The 22993-nt window shown below is 33.9% G+C and overlaps 2 protein-coding genes across 3 annotated transcripts; one reads left to right on the top strand and one right to left on the bottom strand.

Annotated features, from left to right (window-relative positions):
• The first annotated feature begins 8220 nt into the window (after positions 1-8220).
• Positions 8221-12879, top strand: LOC127878221 (iron-sulfur cluster co-chaperone protein HscB-like). Its single transcript, XM_052424742.1, has 2 exons — positions 8221-8640; positions 10460-12879. Exons 1-2 carry the CDS (start codon positions 8227-8229, stop codon positions 10838-10840), a joined length of 795 nt encoding a protein of 264 aa, XP_052280702.1. The 5' UTR covers positions 8221-8226; the 3' UTR covers positions 10841-12879.
• Positions 12880-14098: 1219 nt separating this feature from the next.
• LOC127878215 (uncharacterized) lies at positions 14099-22933 on the bottom strand. 2 transcript variants are annotated; one of them, XM_052424729.1, is made up of 2 exons: positions 21596-22933; positions 14099-16703 (listed from the first exon to the last, which is right to left on the bottom strand). In XM_052424729.1, exon 2 carries the CDS (start codon positions 16229-16231, stop codon positions 14858-14860), a length of 1374 nt encoding a protein of 457 aa, XP_052280689.1. In that variant the 5' UTR covers positions 16232-16703; positions 21596-22933; the 3' UTR covers positions 14099-14857. The 2 variants fall into 2 exon arrangements, with proteins under 2 accessions (XP_052280689.1, XP_052280690.1); XM_052424730.1 differs by lacking the exon at positions 21596-22933 and adding an exon at positions 17277-17370.
• Between the last annotated feature and the right edge of the window lie 60 nt (positions 22934-22993).

Raw genomic sequence — 22993 nt, forward strand, 5'->3', positions numbered from 1 at the left:
GTTTTTTCTGTTTTAAGTGTTACAATCATATAATAGCGATAAGTGAACCTGCTCGCACTATTATTTGGTTTCCTGGATTACAGTGCAAGGACTTATGCCAGTTACTGACATCCGGCAAACTTGAATCAGAAGAAGGTTTCAAATGGCTGTAGAAATGGTGACATTTTCAAAACCCACACAAATAATGTTGCCATACGAGAATCGAACACTCGATCCTCGGATTTTTAGTCAATGGAGCAAGTCGAAAGACGTATGGGATGACACGGTGCCTGGAACATATTCCGTATCTCCAACAAAAGCCCTAACACCCAAATAAATATGCATTGGTATAATCCCAGGAAACATTTCATATCGACCCGAAATCGGGACAATATAGAGCTGTATAGCTGCTCCTTGTAATCATCCCGAAATTCAAAAAGCTGGGCCCAACATCGCGTCGATATAGCGATACCTGACTAGTCTTTCGTAGTAGTTTTGTGTTTGCTTTGCACAATTGTTAGAAACGTACATGTACTGTTTTAATATTTATACAGACAATGTCGACGTCAGTGTTATTTTTAACGGTATATATTCTTGACAATTTAATTGGATTGGCAAGTTTATGGTTGCTGTTCCTGTCATCTCCTAAATCAACAAAATCAAGCAATAAACAATACCTTATCGAAATCACGTTAAAAAATACTTTCAACTTTGTATCATACAGGCTAAAACGTAAGGCTACACACAATTATTGATACACAAACATATTTAACAAGAAATATCTTTAAAAAAAAGATATACGGCGTTGATTGTGGTCGATGTTTATGAACGATCAAAAGTTATCTCTATGAGATAAAAAGTAGCGGATGCCTTTTTTCTGCGCAGTTCTTAGCTACACCACAAGCAAATCAATTACGGGGTGTTGCGCCAGATTTCGTGGCTTATTTTGCTTTATGCGATATTATTACTCAGATATCTATATTTACAGAATAGAAAAACACAAGAAACATGAAAATAAACGAGTGCATATAGGTCAGCCGGCAATACTCGAATCTTATTTAATTGCATAATTATAGTATAGTGAATTATTGTGCTCATGCTTAATAAACTGGTCTAAATGGATAAATATTTCTAATTAATTTTATCAAAATTGGTCCTTATCATGCAAATGTTGAAAACATATTAAAAATCGATGATTGACATACAACAATAATATCGCCGTATATCGATCTTTATTTAGTATCTTTCTGATCAAAACAGACTTCAAGTGCACAAAGTTTACGAGACGGCGTTTATATAAAGATTTCTGCAACTGACCGCAAACTGACCTTGATACCTTGCGGATTGGAATGCAATGCATTAAAGTTAGGTAACAATTCTGCTGCTGAAACGACGGCTTGTTTACGCCAACTGTACACGACCAAGGCAACAGCTGTGCCTAAAATATTGATATATCGACAAAGCGAATAAACGAACTATTTACTCCATCAGACAAAAATAGCATAGATTCCAATTTTTTCCTTCAATGAAAAGATCGCAACCCCTTCTGCGAACTCCGGTGATGAACTGTATATAAACTCTGACTTTCACAAACTGGCCGCAAATTGACCCGAAACCTTGAGGGTTGAAATGCAATGCAAGTAAGTACTAAATATGAGAATATTGCCTTTAGTATAAACGCTTTTGCGCTGGTAATTCTCTGAAAATAAAAGGTGAACGCACAAACTGTATTTATGTCGAAAATTGATTGTAAAACTGTTCTATCTTTTGAGACTTTTCATTAGAGATAAAATTGTTTCATGCAGTAAAACAGTGTTACAAAGACGCGGATATATTTCCAATGTTCTGGTGTTATACTCAAATCAGCCAATGGGATAAATGAAGTGTATTCATTCGTACCTAGCCGCGGGAAATTTTATTTGAATATTATTGGACACTTACAAAGGTCAAGTCAGGGTGAAAAGCTGGCTTAATACAGCTTACGCCGAAAAAACATATGCGAATTAAATCATGGTGGTCATTTAAAGGGATCTTTTCACGCTTTGGTAAATTGACAAAATTGAAAAAAGTTGTTTCAGATTCGCAAATTTTCGTTTTGGTTATGATATTTGTGAGGAAACAGTAATACTGAACATTTACCATGGTCTAATATAGCCATTATATGCATCTTTTGACGATTTTAAAACCTAAAAATTATAAAGCGTTGCAACGCGAAACGATTGAATAATTTGGAGAGTTCTGTTTTTGTCGTTAAATTTTGTGAAACTACGAAGATTGCTTATATAAGGTATAAAATACTTCAAGTATATGTACTCGGCGGAATAGCTCAGTAGGCTACAGCGTTTTTACTTCAGGACTCTGGCAGGACTCCAGGGGTCACTGGTTCGAAACCTGATCCGGGCAATGTTCTTTTCCTTTTTTAATTTTAATCTTGATTTTTTACTGGAGCTTTTACGATCCAATGTTTACATTTATCGATATAAAGCATTTAATGAATAAGTTAAAAAATGCCAAAATCTGTGAAAAGGCCCCTTTAATAAGATGAGAAAAAATATATGCATAGAATCCTATAACTGATTATTTTTTAATCAGTTTTATATTTAACCTGATTGAATTTACAAACTCTTTTCAAATTTGTAAATTAGTTAAATTTTACTTAATTATAATTTTAAAGGGGCCTTTTCACAGATTTTGGCATTTTTTTTTAACTTATTCATTAAATGCTTTATATTGATAAGTGTAAACATTGGATCGTAAAAGCTCCAGTAAAAAATCAAGAAAAATATTTAAAAAAGGAAAAGAACTTTGCCCGGAGCAGGTTTCGAACCAGTGACCCCTGGAGTCCTGCCAGAGTCCTGAAGTAAAAACGCTTTAGCCTACTGAGCTATTCCGCCGAATACACATACTTGACGTATTTTATACCTTATATAAGCAATCTTCGTAGTTTCACAAAATTTAACGACAAAAACAGAACTCTCCAAATTATTCAATCGTTTCGCGTTGCAACGCTTTATAATTTTTAGGTTTTAAAATCGTCAAAAGATGCCTATAATGGCTATATTAGAGCATGGTTAATGTTCAGTATTACTGTTTCCTCACAAATATCATAACTAAAACGAAAACTTACGAATCTGAAACAACTTTTTTCAATTTTGTCAATTTACCAAAGCGTGAAAAGATCCCTTTAAGGTATTTAGCCACACTAAAAGTATCGGGGCTAAACTGGGACAATGTGACCTTTTTAATTAAAAAGGTCGTATGGCAACTTTGTACAATGTATAAAGTGACATTACTGTGCTGTTAATTGCATACTTTTGTTGAAGGGGCCATTTCACGCTTTGGTAAATTGACAAAATTGAAAAAAATTGTTTCAGATTCGCAAATTTTCCTTGAAGTTATGATATTTGTGAGGAAACAGTAATACTGAACATTTACCATGCTCTAAAATATCCATTATGTGCATCTTTTGACGATTTAAAAACCTGAATATTATAAAGCGTTGCAACGCGAAACGATTGAATAATTTGGAGGATTCTGTTGTTGTCGTTGTATTTTTTTGATACTACGAAAATTGCATATATGAGGTAAAAAATCCATTGAAAATAATATAAGAGTGGATGGTCTAGTGGATAGAGCAGTAGACTTTTGCTCCATGGCTCCAGGGGTCAGTGGTTCGAGCTCCGTTGAGGGGTTACTTTTTTTTAAATTCTTTAATTGTATTCTTGTTTTTTTTACTGGAGATTTTTAGACCCAATGTTTACATTTATCAATATAAAGCATTTAATGACAAACTTCAAAACATGCCAAAATCTGTGAAAAGGTCCCTTTAAAGCATTCGTCCAACATATATCTTAGGTATGTTCCTGAAAAATTATGTGATGCTTATAACAATAAATACTGTATAGGAAGTAACATCGTCAATATGCAATTAAAACATGTTGGGTGCGTCTGTATTAACAAGAACATTAACAAATGAAAAAGTGACAAAAAGGGTGGACATTTTGTAAAACGGTAGGCCTAAAAATATAGGGGGACATACATGTAAGTTTAAAGCGTGTGGCATAAATGTAGCAAGGGGCGATCTGACACTCTGCGTAAGTTTAATTCCTACATTTATCATTATAAATTCGAGCGATGTCGCTGGCTCCGGCTTTTGTTTCTCTTTTTTTATATTTTCGATCACAGAAATGAGATGCATTGTTTGTAAACCAAAAGCGGATAAGCGCAGCGCGCATGCGCAGGCTACATTCTGGGTATACTAGTTGGGATCCCATTCACAATTTCTGACTAAAAATAACTGATTTCGCGTCTGAGACGCTTTATAATTTTCAGGTTTTCAAATCGTCAAAAGTTGCATTTAATGGAAATTTTAGAGCATGGAAACAATTTGGTATTTTTTTTTTAAAGCAAATATCATAACTACAATGAAAATTTGCAAATCCGAAACAGTTATTTTCAATTTTGTCAATTTATCAAAGAGTGAACAAGCCCCTTTAAAGTGCTGATTTCATAATTCATGTCATTTCATACAGAACAGGTTTGTGTCACAACTTTTGGCGGAGTGCACCTTTCAATAATGATCTTCAGCCTTTTACATTTACTTTGCCAATGCAGCTTTTGTTTTTGTTTACAGAACCTTTTTATGAATGAAAAACATTTTTCTATTTTGATAGTTTTTTTTAATTGTGTACTTTTCAATTTACAAGATTCATTGTTTTTATGTTTTTACTTGATAACGTAACTTTTTATTATTTTTGTAACAGATAGAATATGATAATTTAAGCCAGTTTGTTAGAGTAATAATTTTCTGATATAAAATTTGAAATAAAAACCCAGGATCAATTTTGATGCTTATTTTTAATTGGGCGTTGCACAACACGACTACATCAGCATTTGGTTAATATCATATAAATGCCATAGAGGACAATATATTGAGCTAAACAGTTAGATAACTGTTAAAAAATTACGTTGACCTGTATCGTCATTTATTCGTAGGAATGTATGAATAGCATTTTATTTCATAGAATAACACAGCAAATTGATATCAATCACTGATACGCTTTTGGGGTAGATTTGCAAATATTTAATTTCAGAATTTTACAAATGAAAACCAATAACATTCATATTTAACACTATTTGTTTATGTTTTGCCTTCTCGCACATAGATTTCATCAAAATTAAAATTTAAAAAAAAGCACAGTGAAACAATATCCAAGCTAAATTCTAAATTCTAATTATTCGCGATTGAAAAGGCACTAAATAGGCATCCGTTCCAGCTTGCTCAATATTATACAGGTGAACTCGCTGCTCTATTGACTAACAGTAACATACACTCAGTGATGACCATACAAGCATGTTTAATCCATCCACGAATACAAGCCAGTTCCAGTTCCAGTATGCTGCAGAGGGCTTCATGTTTTTAGTAGTTCAGCCACTCACAAAAATAGACGGAAAAATGTGTTTTTAACATGAGAGGGTGTCTGATTTGATGCATGTGTGTTTAACGTGTATTGTACGTGCTATACTGATGTACGAGCGTGAGTTCAAATTAATTGCTTAATTAAATATCGAGCAGCCTACAAATGTCTTAATGAACAGGAATCATTTAATTCAAATGCGATGAAATATTGTAACCATACTATTTGTTCATTCGATTGGTGAAAGATAAAATCATTGTGAATGAAAGTCAATGGTAATCGCATATATTTCTTTACACGCGCAGCTCAGTTCAAACACGCCAGCACATGGCCCTCAGGTACCAGAGCGTCGTGGATGAATGATTTAAATAATGTAGTAACGGATCTCAAACAACACCACGTTAAAGTTAAAGTTGATATCTTTAGACATTGTTTAAAGAAATAGACCCTTGCACTGTCCAGATATCGAGTTCTGTAGGAGTTGCCTTTCATCATAAAAACAAATCGAGAACGAGGCTGAAGATGCAAACTGGCAGTTCCTGTATAGGCATCTGACAGTGTTTTTTCACCATTATGGGAATGAGGCCGGGTCCCTTTGGATTGGGAAAAATCGCGTCGTTTTGACATAAATTGGGAAACAATGCTTTTTGTATTTTGCGAACACTTAAAAAATGAGAATAACAGTTATTTCAAAAATATATTTACTAAGGTTCAACTTGTATAGCGTGATGGGAGATGAACTAAATGTTGAGATAAAAAATGAAAACCTTCATTGGGAGTTTTTAGGTCCCTTTGAGGAAAATATATACGTGTTTCAATTAGGAATGGATCCCTTAGCCGGCCCCGTATTTGAACGAATAAAAAGCATAATAATGTTTCAAACAAGAGGTCCATGACGGCCTGAATCGCTCTACTGGCTGGAATCAATAGGACTCAAGCCCTTGATAGTATGAACAATCTGAGTAAGTTTTAAATAATTAGACCCAAAATGGGAAATTTATCGCATAAACAAGAAGAAACGTAAAATTTAAACTTCAAATGGCTCCTTTTCAACAATAAGTTGGACAAATTTTCTTCACTCTCAATAGGGTTCTGGCCCTTGATGATATAAAACATCCGTTTTAGTTTCAAAAGGATAGAAGTTTATATGTAAACAAACAAGAAATGTGTTTGTCGGAAACACAATGTCCCCTTCTGCGCCGCTTTGATTTATTTATTTTGACCTTTGACCTTGAAGGATGACCTTAACCTTGACCTTTCACCACTCAAAATGTGCAGCTCCATGAGATACACATGCATGCCAAATATGAAGTTGCTATCTTCAATATTGCAAAAATTATGGCAAAATGTTAAAGATTTTCTTTTTTTTCTCAAATTCAATGGGAGATAATTCTGGACTTATAACTCCGATATTGCTCATTTTCAATAGGGTTTGACTCATCATTAAGATAAAGACACTGTGTCAGTTGGGAAATGATTGGATGAAAACTGTGGACTTTATTGCGTAAACAAGCCTTATTTCACAATTTTCTAAAATTCAAGGGGAGATAATTCTTGACTTTTACTCTGATGTTACCCATTTTCAAGAGGGTTCGAGTCCTCATTAATATAAAGACACTGAACAAGTTTGAAAAGAATCGGATGAAAACTGTGGACTTTATCGCGTAAAAAAGAAAAAGGCTAACGCACGCACGCACGGATACGACGGACGACGGAAACCACGCCATAACATAAGTTCTTCAGGCCTTCGGCCAGTAGAACTAAAACGTTACATAAAATATAAACAAATGTGTTCGATTCGTCGTTTATTTGGGTATGTTTTAAAACTGTGTTTTTCATACAAAATTTATTTTACAATTACAACATCGCCAATTTTGGTAAAGTAACTGCGGTCGACATCATAATTTTGTAAATTGAAAAACATCATGATATATTATAAATTGCATGTTTGTCAACGTAAATTCAACGTTACTCATTTCATTGAAGTTGACATATTTAAAGAAAATAAACTATTGTTCGGGTAATTTTTTGCGATAAGCATAATGTGTAATTTAGAATCACTTGAATTCAAAATGTTACAATTTAACTGACCGATATGTATGCGTGGTCACAAAATCACCACATAAATACGAAACAAAAATATTCAATTGATAGACTTAAAATACTTGACCTGGATACCCTTCTGTGACATGTTTTGCATTTAAAAAATGCAGTATGCTGGATAATGCTCAAACAGCGGTCCACTTCTCGCCTTGTGGATAATAGCGGACCACGGATTGTCATCTAGTGTCCGTGAGCGAACGCATGATTATGCGTGGACGAAAGATATTGTCAACAATGTAATATTTCACATTCATCTTTTTTTATGTAATACCGATTCACAAACACGCTATTGATAAGGCGTATCAATCTATTAATAATTTTGTCAACTTTTGAAAAAAAATTGTTTGTCCACTAACCTCTCATTTACAGTTATTAAATGTTAAAACAGAGACATATATAAAGTTACGTCTCTGGTTAAAACAAATCAAATTATTCTTATTCGCGCTGCACAATCTTTTACAAATTGCCATAGTACTAACTGCTCATATAGATGTTCAAGCAAATCAAATTATCTAAATCAATTAGATTCCATTACCAAGTTGTATCCGAGCACTCAATTCAAAACATGCGGTTATTTAAATCAGCTTATTTTGTTAGACAGAGATAGTCATCAACAATGCAACCAAAGACCTATCAATATACATTGATATATTGATAGGTCTTTGATGCAACGCGTTCGACAGCGCTACGTAAATGAATGGCCAATACCGTATCACATGATCTTAAAATGGCGGCTCCCATGTCCCGATTTGTAAACAGGATTGTGCATAGAAAATTTAAAGATTACTCGCTTCCAGCCTTTTCTCGTCATAAATTGCTATATTTGTCAGTTTTAAATACTAAGAAATTCACAAACGTATATCTTCAAGTTAACGTTTTACCTAAACTAAAGCCAGTATTTAGAGGACTTTCCGATCAAAGACATGCTCGTAAGTGTTGGAAATGTTCTAAACTTACTAATGAGGAAACGGATCTGTTCTTTTGCAAGTGTGGGGTCGTTCAGGCCGTTCCGTCTGATCTAGACTATTTTGAAGTTATGGCTCTGCCGCATTCGTTTGATATCGACATCAACAATCTCACAAAGCTCTACAAGGACCTTCAGTGGAAATTGCATCCAGATAAATTCTCTCAAAAATCTAAGGTATGTTTTCTATGAAGAAAGGTAAGTGTTTTTAATATATCTCAGACTTATGTTATAAAAAAATATTTTTTTTTTTAATCATTATTTTAAGTTTATATTGGGCCGGCTGATTTATGCCATATCATTTGGTTTTGAAGGTCATCAACAATACAGCAAACTTTTACATAGAGAATACAATTTTAGTGTTGAAAACAGGTAATATTATTTAGGCTTAAAAAATGTAAACCACATGCCTTGGTGAGTGGTTCAGGTTTTTGTTCCAATCAATTTAGCAAAGAAATTAATCAATTTTCAAAACTTACTTACAAAAGAAATGTCATGATATGGAATATGAACATAAGATTACAAAAAACAGTATCAAAAAATCTATTGAGATCATGAAAAGGAACAACATTTCGTCACAAGAATGTCTTTAAAGTTCGTGTTTGCTGTATTGCCAGTAAAGAATACATCATTAATAGGCTGTTAATTAGGGTACGATGAGGGTTATGGAGGTTTCGGTAAATGACAAGTTCGGTAAATTGATTTATAGAGTAAAAGCCGTGGAGGTTTCGGTAAATTGATTTTATAGAGGAGGTATACCTACAACGAGGTGTTAATGACACCTATTATCGGCTTACAATAACATTAGGGGCATTTATTTGCAAACTGTGGATTAATTTTGATGTACATTAATTGAGTTGTTTGGCACTAATTAATTTATCGGTTTAAATGTACGGACTTGATTTTATCAAATTAGAGATGTTTGCAAAGTTTTATTATTAATTATCCAGGCTTGCAACCTATAAATATTCTAATCGATGGAGGTAAATTATATACTAAGGTCATGGTCGTTTTGTATTTTATATATGTTTTTAAACAATTAGTTGATAAAAACCTTAATTAAAGCGTATCAATTAAAAAAATATAATAATGTGGCTCTTACAAGAGGTGGCCTCCACGTGGCAAGAGCTGGGATACATATTCATTATGTTGGCAAACTACCTCATGTTTATATAATGGTTAAGTTTCGGTGGTTTAAAATACTAAGATCAAATATGTTTGTTTCGTATATAAATAAATTTCTCGCTTCTTTTTCCTAGTTATCAGTTAAATTTTATATATTGTTTTTTCTTGTGTTTTTCTCAACCAGAAACCAGAAAGAAATAATAAAACATATAAATAAATATAAAATTCAACATGAAATCATTTTTATTAAATCATATTTTACAAGAAACTTTTTAAAATAGCATTAAACTTAATTGAAGAGCTTACATTGATTCCGCCATAAATCATTATTTCTTATTACTATTATGTTATTTAAATAAAAGCACCAATTTAAAAAACAAACAACAGTATTGCGTTATTTAAATCGTAAAATTAACCAAAAATTTCCCAACAGAATTCGTTTTTCAGAGGTTGCATTTTCATTTCCCTTAATTCTTTACCTTAGGCATAGCATTAATTACTCTACTCAAAATTAATCCACAGTTTGCAAATAAATGCCCCTAATGTTATTGTAAGCCGATAATAGGTGTCATTAACACCTCGTTGTAGGTATACCTCCTCTATAAAATCAATTTACCGAAACCTCCACAGCTTTTACTCTATAAATCAATTTACCGAACTTGTCATTTACCGAAACCTCCAGCACCCTACGATGATAGGGAGGATAATATATATTATTAGAAATGTCAAATACCTGAACTGCAAGTTTTTGCATACAATGTCTTCATGTAACTTTTGGGGCCTTTGATTTGCTCTACCCTCTCTACTTAATGTTTATTGCTTTGGTTTATTTTTGTATAATTCTTTGTATAACTGGTCTATTTTATTCCAGGAGGAGCAAACTCACGCTGCGATCCAATCCTCATTTATTAACAAGGCTTACTTTACGCTGCTGAAGCCACTTTCAAGGGGTCTCTATCTTTTAGAATTACAAGGCAATCCTGTTGATGAGAAAAACACTTCTGTTGATCCTGAATTCCTCATGGAGATCATGGAAATCAACGAAGACGTCATAGAAGTAGCATCAAAATCTGTGGTCCTGACAGAGATTGAGAATGTCAACAGGTCTAAAATGGATGCGTGTATCAAACTTATATCAAAGGCATTCAAAGAGGATGATATTTTGGTTGCAAAAGAACAATTGGTGAAATTAAAGTATTATTCTAAGGTTGATGACACAATTAAAGATGTTCATCGAAGCAAGATGGGCTAAAATTTAATACAGTGAAAAATAAACTGAAAAGATATGGTTTCATTTTGAAAAATGTATAGTTTTATTGAAGTGTGTGTGTTTTTCTACTCATGTTGTTGTTTTTTGACAGTATTATTGTTGTTTGCCTCATAGTAATTATATTTATAAAAGTATATTCTAACTCTGTGATCATGCTAGCATTTGTCATTTGAGCCATTTACGAAAATATTGAAAATGGGCTCATCAAAATTATGTTTTGCAAAAAATGCTAAAATCCTGTAATCTGTTTTCATGCTTTTCTAGCTGTTTCACTACAAGTAACTTAAACCATTTCAAGGTTTAGACTTGTTTTTCATCCATCTGTTTTTAAGATAATTGCTGGTATAAGCTTAATCATAAACTGGATGTTCATTTCATCCATTAACCAACTATGCAATTGTAGGAGTTCTACATTGTTGTGATTTCACTTCCATTCGGCTGATTTGCTCTTACAATGTCAAACTTATTTGACCAATAGTTATAAGCTTTTCTGGAGCTTAGTCCAAATGAAGAGTTTAATTTAATCCTGTAAGGGGGGATAGGACATTTTCCTCCCCTTAGATATAAGCTTTTCTGGAGCTTAGTCTAAATGAAGAGTTAAATTGAATCCTGTAAGGGGGGATAGGGCATTTTCCTCCCCTTAGATATAAGCTTTTCTGGAGCTTTGTCCAAATGAAAAGTTTAATTCTTTCAGTGCTGGAACCGAATTTTGAAGACCTTTGCAAACAGTTTGGATCCAGATGAGACGCCACAAAACGTGGTGTCTCATCAGGATCCAAACTGTTTGCTATTCTGATAGTATTCTTTGAAAACAATTCGAAGAAAATGCGAATAATAGAAATTCAGCAGACGACAAATTTCCCAGCATGCAAAGGGTTTATTGAATCCTGTAATATGAATCCTGTAATAGAGGGGTGGGGGATAAGGCATTTTCCTCCCCTGAGGCCGTTCTTTATTCATATTCCTGGTTTAATCATTTGTTATTGTTTTCTGAATTGATGATCTTAACTACTTTGATAACTTCCTGTATCTTAAAATTAGGATTACGTTATATGCCTTAAAGCGGCCTTTTCACGTTTGGGTAAATTGACAAAATTGAAAAAAGTTGTTTCAGATTCGCAAATTTTCGTTTTAGTTATGATATTTGTGAGGAAACAGTAATACTGTTTCTTTACCATGCTCTAAAATAGCCATTATATGCATCTTTTGACGATTTAAAAACCCGAAAATTATAAAGCGTTGCAACGCGAAACGAAATAATTATTTGGAGAGTTCTGTTGTTGTCATTATATTTTGTGAAACTACGAGGATTGCCTATATAAAGTATAAAATACATCTAGCATTGTATTCGGAAGAATAGCCGAGTGGTTTAAGCAGAAGACTTTACTCCAGGGGTCAGTGGTTCGAGCCCTGCTGAGGGTTACCTTTTGTTCTTTTTATTTAAATTTTATTCTTGTTTTTTTACTGAAGCTTTTTGTATCCAATGTTTACATTTATCAATATAAAGCATTTAATGACAAACTTCAAAACATGCCAAAATCTGTGAAAAGGCCCCTTTAATGGGGAATGACAGGAGGACTAATGCATCTTTTACCCAGTAATAATTAATATTTCTATTTTTGAATTTCAATATTGTTTGTCACTTTAAATTCATTATTATTTTTGTAAACTTGTGGTGGTATGACTCCTGATTTTACCTTTCGCATATCCAAATATTATCTTTGGAAAAAAAATGTCATAACATGTGCGTGTGTTTCGACGGAAGAAACGCCACCCATTCGGTATGGTGACCACAAACAAAGCTTGAACCCTTGTCATCTAGGTGAGGAGCAAAGGCCCGCAACTCTTACTACTTACAATTTTCATCTATGTTGTGGTTCGTTTCCTTTACGACATGGTGCACTATAATAAAACACAGTCGTGGTATGCATTTATATATGTTTTATACTCAATCGTTTCTGATAATTAGATATGTACAAGATTCCTATACATGCTATATTGATTAAATGAAAACAACTGCAGCTTTGTGATCCATTTCTTGAATGTTATTATTTCATTCCGTGTTGTGCAATATTTAGTTACTGTAGTACATACAATGCAACACCGGTAGTGATAATAATGCAAACCAGTAAGCCCGCCCATCAGCAAGTATGCTTGTAGGTCCGTCAAATTGTCCATGCTTCAGTCCGCCCGTTATCGTCCGCAGGTTTTAAAAGGATCTTTTTCTGTTTTGGTAAATGACAAAATTGAAGAAAAAAAATCAGTTTTTGCAAATTTGTTGTAGTTCTGATATGTTCGAGGAAACAGTAGTACTGAACATTTACTATGTATACTCTAAAATATACATTATATGCATCTTTTGACGATTTAAAACCCTAAAAATTATAAAGCTTTACAAACGCGAACCGAAAAAATAGATTCGAGAGGTATTTTTATATTTTGTCACATTACGAGTATTGCTTATATAAAGTATAACACTACTCATTGTATGAACACGGATGGCCGAGTGGTTAAAGTGATAGACTTTTACTCCAATGGTCAGAGACCAGTTGAGGATTACTGTTTTCTTTCTTTAATTTTATTCTTGTATTTTTACTGCAGCTATTTAGCTCCAATGCTTACATTTATAAATTTTAAGCATTTAGTGAAAACTTCAATAGAGCTACATGCCAAAATCTGTGAAAGGGTATCTTTAAACTGTGACGACGTTCAATTTGGCGTAATTGTGTAAACGTTCACTTTGCGAGTGTAGGAGGCGTTAGGGCACTTTGTATGACTCCACACAACACCCGCTTTGCCACGAATAGGAAAAATATTCACATTTGCTAGAAGTCAACTACCGGTATTCCCAATTGTGCAGTTCCGCTAGTGAGTAATGACTAATGATGCTGATACAGCCTAAATAATTCGTACAAAATACGATTTACTAGAATCTATAACCATTACTATACGATCTTGACTAGTCAATACGTATCGGAGACGATGATGTGCGATATATTTTTAATCTTATTGTGTGCATTCGTGTGGAATACTTAAAATCGTCGCAGCTTCAGGCCGATAATTTTTACGACTGCACACGAACTCTGTACGAATTGATCTAGGATTAGTATTTTAGAAACTTTTGTTTGGAAACCGTTCAAAACATGAAGTACGAAATAACGACTTCAAGGAATGACTAAGGACTTATACATTATAGTTATTACATTAAAAGAACTTGACGAACTGATAACGAATATAATACGAATTTTAATATTTTATTATAAACCGACATGTAGATGTCGAAAGGCTTTCTCTCCGCCCGTCATTTTTGTTTGTCCGTCTGTCTGTAAAACGGTTTTGCGGTGTATCAAAATTTACTTACGATACTTGGATATAACAAAGACTATGCATGACCACTTTGTAAAAAGGCATAAAGTAAAATCTTAAAGGTTACATAAGAAATTATTTCAAAACATCGTATTCAAATGTTGATACACGTTTCCAATTGTCCTGTCGGTCAATTTCTTTATCGGTCTGTTCGTTCGCAAAAAAAGAAGAATTAACTAGAAAATTGCATATATATATTATATTGTGGGGGGATTCCTGAATGGTGTGTTTTGTGCACGGAAAACATAAAAAAGCAAAATTATCTTGCTATTGTTTTCTGCTAACAAACTAAAACAATAAATGATATTTTTATACCCATGAACAACATGGTGAATATATTGTATAAAGTAATACATTGTCGAAAATATAAATGTACACATTATATATAATATCATTTATATAACATGTAGTACACTGTAAGCAATTTGATACTTACAATCCTGTTATAGTTCTACACATTTTTAGTGCATAAATAGATCTACATGTAGGTCATGCATTTAACGACATTTAAAAATGTACTGTTTGACCCTACGCATTTGTTTAACGATAAAAATATTGTATTGTGGATTTCTGTAATGAAACCACTCCCAACGAGACGTTCTGATGAACTTTTCAACACATCATGATCAGTGATCAAGAGTCTTCTGAAGTTATTTCTGGAAGTTTTAACGAAATCGATCGGGCTGCTCTCGGAACTGCGTCATTGATGACGTCATCATTAAGACTATTTTGTATAGGCGGCAGCACTTTGTGTGGCGAAATAGACGCCGTTCTCACTGTCACTTCCGGTGCGCTCTGTGTAACTTCCTTGTCAGTTAGAACTGATTGTCTTGACGTAATCCCCTCGTCAATGGGATTTAATTTCTGTCTCGAATCACGTGATTTCAACAAAAATTGAGACGCAGCGGCGGCAACTGAGTGAAATGAATCCCTTGTTGACAAATTCGTCTGCACACTTTGTCGACGGCTCCTGTCCGTGTTATTACGCATGCGTGCGTACATTCTGCGCAGGCGCAATTCAACTGGATTGCAACTGGGTAGCGTTCTCGCCTGCAGGTTCAAACACTTTGCGCCCAACGTTTTCACGAGCCATCCGTTTAGTACTTCCTCCCTCACTGGATCATTCTCCACGTCATTTAACTGCAAAATCGGGACTGGGATTTCAATGTTTTTCAGCTGCGATCTGTAATATTCTTCAATGGCGTAAGAATATCTGAATCCCAAAATCGTCTTAAAGGATTTTGGTGCGGTTTCTTTCGGCTTCGGGGTTGGCGGGGGAGGTGGTTGATCAAATAAAAATTCGTCTTTAATTTCCTTAAGTCTTGGTTTTGTCTGCATTCTTTTTAAGTTCGCTCGTTTCTTTTGAGCCTTAAGTTCTTTAAGTCTCGGGTCTAGATTGGTTTTGTAATCAAGCTTTAGTCGCTTCAGGTAGTTTTGATCCCGTTCACGGGCAGTTACTGTTTTATTTTTTTCGGCTTCCTCGTTTAAATGCCGGTGCCTCATGATGTCTTCATCGTTTACAGGCGGAAACGCGGAGATAGAGTGTGTGCGTTCCCAGTTGTCCGACGCCGACAGCGCGTCGTCTCCAAACAAAACCAAATCCATTTCCGAGTAGGGGGACGTTGTTCCACTGGAGCGAACCGACAAACTGAAATAATCACTCGGTGATGAGGCGCTGTTTAATCCATTTACAATGAGCGTTTCGCATTCGTACGATCTACGTATCGTGCCGGCGTCTCTCTCTCCGTAATGAAAGTCCTTCCTGTCCTGCAATCGATGACTCTGACTCAGCATCGGAAGGTTGGCCACGACATTGGTCGTCTGATCCTTCGAATTGTCGTCTGTTGAAACATGTATATCATTTACGATTTCTTGCGGGGCTTCCTGCGATATGCTTAATCCCTTTACACTGAATACGATTTCCTTAATATCTCCGTTATTTTTGCGACCACTCGAATGCGCGCTGCTTAAAGTTACATGCCTTCTTACAACGATTGTTGAGCTCATTTTGTTTATTTAATATTTTACGCGGTTCTATATTAATTGTCCTCTTCACGCTTGTTTACTCTATCGAAAGCGCTATTGGCACTAGTCCGTTGAACGTTAAAGCAATCTGATTGTTCAAATTATGACCTCCCAAATGGTGTACATGCGGCTATAAATTAAAGTGTATTTTAATTTAAACGCAATTCCCTGTCTATTCCCTTAGCAAATAATAGTTTTCAAATATAACTTTTACTTTCATTGATCATTAATTGCACTAGTTCTGGCATTATAGAGTGCTATTTGACAACTCCTATCTTTATTTATTGCTCTTTTATATGCTTTTTCTCTGGTAGATTTCTTTGTAAATAAGAAGGTAAATACTCCAGCTAACATAGACCACCAGATTTGTTTGCTCTTCCGCCAGTTTGTATGCTTCTTTGGCACGTTTACTCGATACCATGGGATTGAGAAATCAACTCCAATCGCACATTATCTGAAAGCATGAAAAATACCAGCACTTCTTAAAGTGGTTTTCATGTTAGTCGCGCTATGAGAAAACAGGGCTTAATGCGTTTGCGTGGCGTGTTGTCCCATAGCCTGTACAATCCACAAAGGCTAATCAGGGACGACGCTTTCCATTAAGAAAATACTTCGTTAAACGAAAAAATTCATAAAATAATTAAGAAGTAAGTGTCGTCGCAGATGAAGACTGCACATGCTATTCTGGGACTGCACTTTACACGTGCATTAAGCCCGGATATCCCGAAGTGTGCGACTTGTTATCATATGATACAATTTGTCTTTTATATATTATTTAAATCAATGTATGTGGTAATGTATATTAAAAACTGTGTTAATTGTGTAAAGTATACCTGTAAATAAGTGACGAACTATTTGTAGATTGATTCTAGTTTATCAACAATAACAAGAAAATAAAATGCCTGACATGAAAACATAAATACTACATGTAATTCACATACAATTATAATTCATTTTTGTTTGATTTGTCAGTTTTTGAAATTTACTGCCGCAATGTTTGTTTGAATACAAGTATTTAACCACATACCGTTCTCTAATAAAACATTCGAAACGACTTCTCCATATACGTTTTATTAACATTTTCAAAATGTATAGTGCGTACTCAGTAGTATTAATCATATGTTTGTTAAGTGCGCATTGTAACAATTTATTACGAAATGTAAATATACAACGACAACACCTATAACACAATACTAACTTAAGTCCATTATCTAATTCCTTTTGCGTACGTTGTTTTCCTTTATAGACACACTCAACGCGCAAAAAGGAATAATATTTTTACAATGTTTTAAGCATTAACATTTTGTGTTTTGAATGGTATTAACAACGAAAATAATTATTATAACTCGATTTGATCAAACATAAGCATAAACCATTATTCCAATATTTATCAAAAAAGCTTTGGCGTCGACAATGAAATTCAACAATGGTCTCACCGAAGTCATTTTAAATTATGCTCAAATTCCATTAAATTATGTAAAATAATTTGAATTTACTTTAAATCGACCCCAAATCCCATTACATTATGTGAAATTGTTTGCACTCTTTGTTCAGGAATGTTATACAAATAAACTGACTGAATAATATATTGTATGCACATTTGATCAATTAGTTTTGAATTCTTTGTAACCGATAAATCACTGCGTGCGAACGATCGCGAGAGAATGTATGGTTATCAATGAATAAAGACGATAAATTCTTCCTTAGGAACAATCACCATTATTATCATTTTTCCATATTCATAATCATCATCTGCATCAGTAGCAACAGCAGAAGCTGCATTATCATTATTATCATCGTGGTCGTCGTTGTCATCGTCATCATCGGTCATGAAAATGACGACCATCAAGATAATGTAGATAGCAAGTTGTACATTTATGATGAAACTCGAATTTTAAATGCCTGAAAATATAAATACGTCTTCTTTAAAAGTTGTTGGGTATTAAACCCGATCACATGTACCGAGTATGCACTTTTACGTTCAAAAGAGATTACAAAAGCTACATTCATTTTTTTAGGGGCACTGAGTGTCACTTTGAGTAATTTCAAAAGCCTGTCTTGACTGTTTTAATTAAAAAAGCAATCTTATTTTGTTGAACCTACAAGTTCAACAAATGCATACCTCTTTAGATGATTATAGCCTTTGGTAACTAGCAACCATAGATAGCTTTAGGGTAAAACGTCTTGAAAATTAATAAGTACAGAATGTCCGCATTTATATTGAGCACCCTACTATTTGATCTGTGTGGTATACGGCGGTATCGACACGTTGAGAAGGTATTTTTATTCAAAAGGAGCCTTAATTGAAAGTGTATATTTTTTATAATAGCAAGTCTATTTTCAATATAGGTATTTTCAAAGATACCAGTAATACTAGCGGATACATAGGGTCATTTTCCTTGCTTAGCCACCGGCAACGAGGGATTGACTCCATAAAATTTAAATATTAAGCTGTTTCACAAAAAGTTTATTGTCCTTTATTATTGATGCCTTTGTATCACATAAAAGAAGCTCATAAAATTATCGAATGTTCCATTATGATGAATATGATATCTATTAGAAATTTTAAATAGTTTTATTGAATAATAATTGCATAATCATGTACATATATACAGGATATACCGGTAGTCTTTCTTAAAAGTTTGAAATATCGATATGTCTGACGACAGTATGACGGCTGTATAAGATATAGGTTCTTTGGATCACGAAGGCATTTTAAAATCACCTAGTCACTGTCGATGGTCATTTGTTTCCATTAACATCGCAAACAAAATTGGATGGGTACTGGGTAGGTTGGGAAAACTTGTTTTAATTATCTTTTTTATGATTTTCAATTTAAAGGGACTTGTTCACATATTAACCATAATGGCAATTTTACATATGTTTATCACAGATTAAATAAAAACACTGACGAGCACTATACAACGGGGAGCGAAATAACACAGATGACTTAGACTCATTCTATAACTAGATCCTTACTATAAACGCTGTCGTTTATGAATAATCATCATTTAAAAATTATAAAGAAGTTCAATCGCGAAAAGATTGAATAATTTGGAGTGTAATATGTTTTCGTTATATTAGGTGACAGCACATGGATGGCGTATATCAAGTATACAATGAATGAGGTTTTGAAACAGTTCACATATTAGAGTAGTAAAGGCGATAGCCTTTTAATCCATCGAATTTTCATTGATTCGAGTCCAGATAAGTTTGTGAATATGATCGACTGTTTAAAAAATTATATTAAATTGGCTTAATAACATCATCGCATAACCACATCAATGAAAGTTGAAAGCGTTCGGACAAATACAGACACAATTCAGAAAGAACCTTCGCATTTTAGCGGCACCGGGTTCAACGTGAAAAAGCGACGAAATCAAAGCAAGGAATACTAGTGTAATACTCTCAAAACAACAACAAAACACAACAAGGTTATTTAAGCAAAAATAAAAATTAAAGGAGCGGAAATAAAGAACTTCTGTTTGTGATATTTCGATCGGAATTCCCATCCCGATTTATTACTACGGCGTAGGGGTCGTTGTACATTATATGTTATATATTTAACATATAATTATATATGGATTATATATTGTATACCTTTGGGCAACTAATATGTGAGGCTGACCGACAGACAAGTGATCCTTTCGTTAACGAGCAAGTTTACGCCTTCAATTTATAAGGGAAACAAGTTGTCTCTCAAAGACGCAATATGCCTACAAAAAGCCACACAGGGTAACATGTTTAGCATGTTCTCTACTAAAATTGTGTCAGTAAAAAATGAATATGTATGTGAGAAATTTTAGAGCAATAATTAAGTCTATGTTATGTTCTTCTAATCTATTAAGTTTGAAACTGCTATAGAAGAGGTTGTCTGTTATGATGACGCCCAACGTCTGGGTTAGTTTATTCGAAGGCCATTACATAAAATAAATACGATCATAAATTATTATTTGTGACACCTGCAAGTTATATCATTGCCCTGTCGAAATTAAATACTTACGCGCCGTGCACTTTGACCAATTTCAAGATTATTGTGGTGTCTAATTCATATTAATAGCATTTTTAATCCTTCGATCATGTTTGTCCTATACAGGCTGATATAAGACAAGCTAATTTTGATTGTGTGACTTCCATAGTATTTTGATAGCTTTGTTCTGCTTTGGATGTCGATCCTCTATATCGGCGAATACCGCGCTTATAACAGAATCAAGAATTTCATACATTTTTCCCACTAACTCATTTACCATAATGTTAAATATTTAATTTCAAAGGACAAAACACTATTAATTTCAAAGGACAACAAACTATATCTATGTAATGTTGGTACACAAAATGTATCCTAACATTTTCAATAAATTGGTTCGAGTTTTTATTAAAACTGAATGGCGAGCAGTTTAAATAAAGCGCGATGTTCTATAACAAAAAGAGCATAAGCGCAGTCTCGTCAACAGCTACCCGGTCGACTATAAAGTCACGCAAGATTTCGTGGTCTATTCAGCGGATAGCTCCTTAACAGACTACGAGAATGCGCGGATGGTAACATGATCAAAGTTAAACAAATATGCAATGGCGTATATTTCGTTTCCTATTTGGACCGTTTTATGAAAAACATTTTTAAAACCAACTGCACTGTTTAATTAATGCATTTATGAACTTTACCTTTTTTAGGAAACACAGATTTACGTAATTTTGACTACATTATTAAAGGGATCTTTTCACGTTTTGGTAAATTGACAAAATTGAAAAAAGTTGTTTCAGATTCGCAAATTTTCGTTTTAGTTATGATATTTGTGAGGAAACAGTAATACTGAACATTTACCATGGTCTAATATAGCCATTATATGCATCTTTTGACGATTTAAATACCTGAAAATTATAAAGCGTTGCAACGCGAAACGATTGAATAATTTGGAGAGTTCTGTTGTCGTTTAATTTTGTGAAACTACGAAGATTGCTTATATAAAGTATAAAATACGTCCATCATATATAATTGGCAGGATGGCCGAGCGGTCTAATTGGTTTTTACTCCAGGATTCCGGGGGTCACTGGTTTAAGCCCTGCTGCGGGCTACTTATTTTTTCCTTTTTTTAATTTTATTCTTGATTTTTTACTGGAGCTTTTTAGAACCAATGTTTACATTTGTCAATATAAAGCATTTAATGACAAACTTCAAAACATGCCAAAATCTGTGAAAAGGCTCCTTTAAATGCTAGTTTTCTATACAACACACTTAGAAAACAAAACAAAAACATGGACATTTTATATGCATTCATTTAAAACCATATCAAAATGCATGACGAACAAACATATTCGAGTGTTAAATGAAATAAAATAAGCACCAACCTTATTTAATAGCGAAAAACAACAAATACGGCCTTTTCCCGTTGTTTTCCACTAAAATCGTTAACATCCCCATCGAAAAGATAACGTACCCAACAGCGCTGCATTTTTTTAAAACTCTGATCAATATCAAGCTAGTTTATATATAATCGCAATCTGGTGTCATGTTCATGTTTAGATATTTCTTATACGACTAACAGGTTCAACACAAATAAATGCCATATTATATACAATACTATTACGAAAAGAATGGTCAATTGTACATTGACACCAATACATGCGCTTAATTCAAAACAAACAATGCGGTTCAAATAGCAAATAGAAAAAAACATAAAATGGAATCTTAAAAGTGTTATCTTTTTCTAATGGGGATTTATCTTATCTCCCGTTTATAGTTGTTTACTGACGTATTGACAAAAGGATATTGGAAATAGTATTAGTCATAATTTATTGATTATCTGTAATAATGTCATTGCAAGGGCGATTGACGTACCATATTAAAATTGTCCACTAAGTTAAATTCGTTGTCCAATAAAATGCCCTCTCTTAAACATGAACACACAATCCCAAAAAACACCAACACCAACATAGGCAGCCAAGACGTTCGGAGTAAAACCAAGGCCCTCTAATTGATGATTTGCACAGAAACACCAGTTTCCAATACATACGATTCCTTAAGACGCCGATTATTGCACTGTTATAATATGTAATAAGTGTTTCATGAAATCATGTATCTACATTGATTCGCATGATGTTAATAACTTCGCAGTGACTTCCTCAGTTTTTGGGCGTACAATTTACTCGTTGATATGTCGAATGCTTAAACAAATACATTGATAAATTAACGCATATCTCCTTATTCATATGAACGGTCTGTTTTCCTGTTTCAACTCACTCAATTTATATTGTCAACAAGGCATTTAACTGTCCATAAAGGAAAAGATTCTGGCGTCGCCATTGGCCAAATGAGTATTTGGATGAAATTGTATGAATAATTGTTTGTAACTGAAAGTGCAATATTTTTTTACAATTAATTTATGCACATTAACTTAAAGGTAATGAGCCACTTTTAGGTATAATTCTTTCATTGTGAGTTCAAATTGGCTTCGTTCTGCGAAAGCTGAACTTTATGCATGTGCGTATATTGTCGTCCCAGATTAGCATGTGCAGTCTGCATTGGCTTATCAGGACTACACTTTCCGCTTTGATGTTTTATGTGTAAAGGAAGTCACTTCTTAACAAAAATCCAGTTTAGAAGGAAAGTGTCGTCCCTGATAAGCCTGTACGGACTGCAAAGGTTAATATGGGACAACACCTTACCTAAGTCCCGTTCTCCCGGAGCGAGTAGAAAGTTCAACTATCCTTTCAGCATAATGCTTTAGAAGGCCAATAAGCCCTTAT

This window comes from Dreissena polymorpha, chromosome 4, assembly GCF_020536995.1.
Source record: "Dreissena polymorpha isolate Duluth1 chromosome 4, UMN_Dpol_1.0, whole genome shotgun sequence".
In the NCBI taxonomy this organism is placed as follows: domain Eukaryota; kingdom Metazoa; phylum Mollusca; class Bivalvia; order Myida; family Dreissenidae; genus Dreissena; species Dreissena polymorpha.

Bases quoted from the DNA above. Each gene is read 5' to 3' on its own strand.
- LOC127878221 (XM_052424742.1), top strand. From the start codon at position 8,227: ATGGCGGCTCCCATGTCCCGATTTGTAAACAGGATTGTGCATAGAAAA. The intron at 8,641-10,459 runs GTATGTTTTCTA...ATTTTATTCCAG, and splicing joins AATTCTCTCAAAAATCTAAG to GAGGAGCAAACTCACGCTGC.
- LOC127878215 (XM_052424729.1), bottom strand. From the start codon at position 16,231: ATGAGCTCAACAATCGTTGTAAGAAGGCATGTAACTTTAAGCAGCGCG.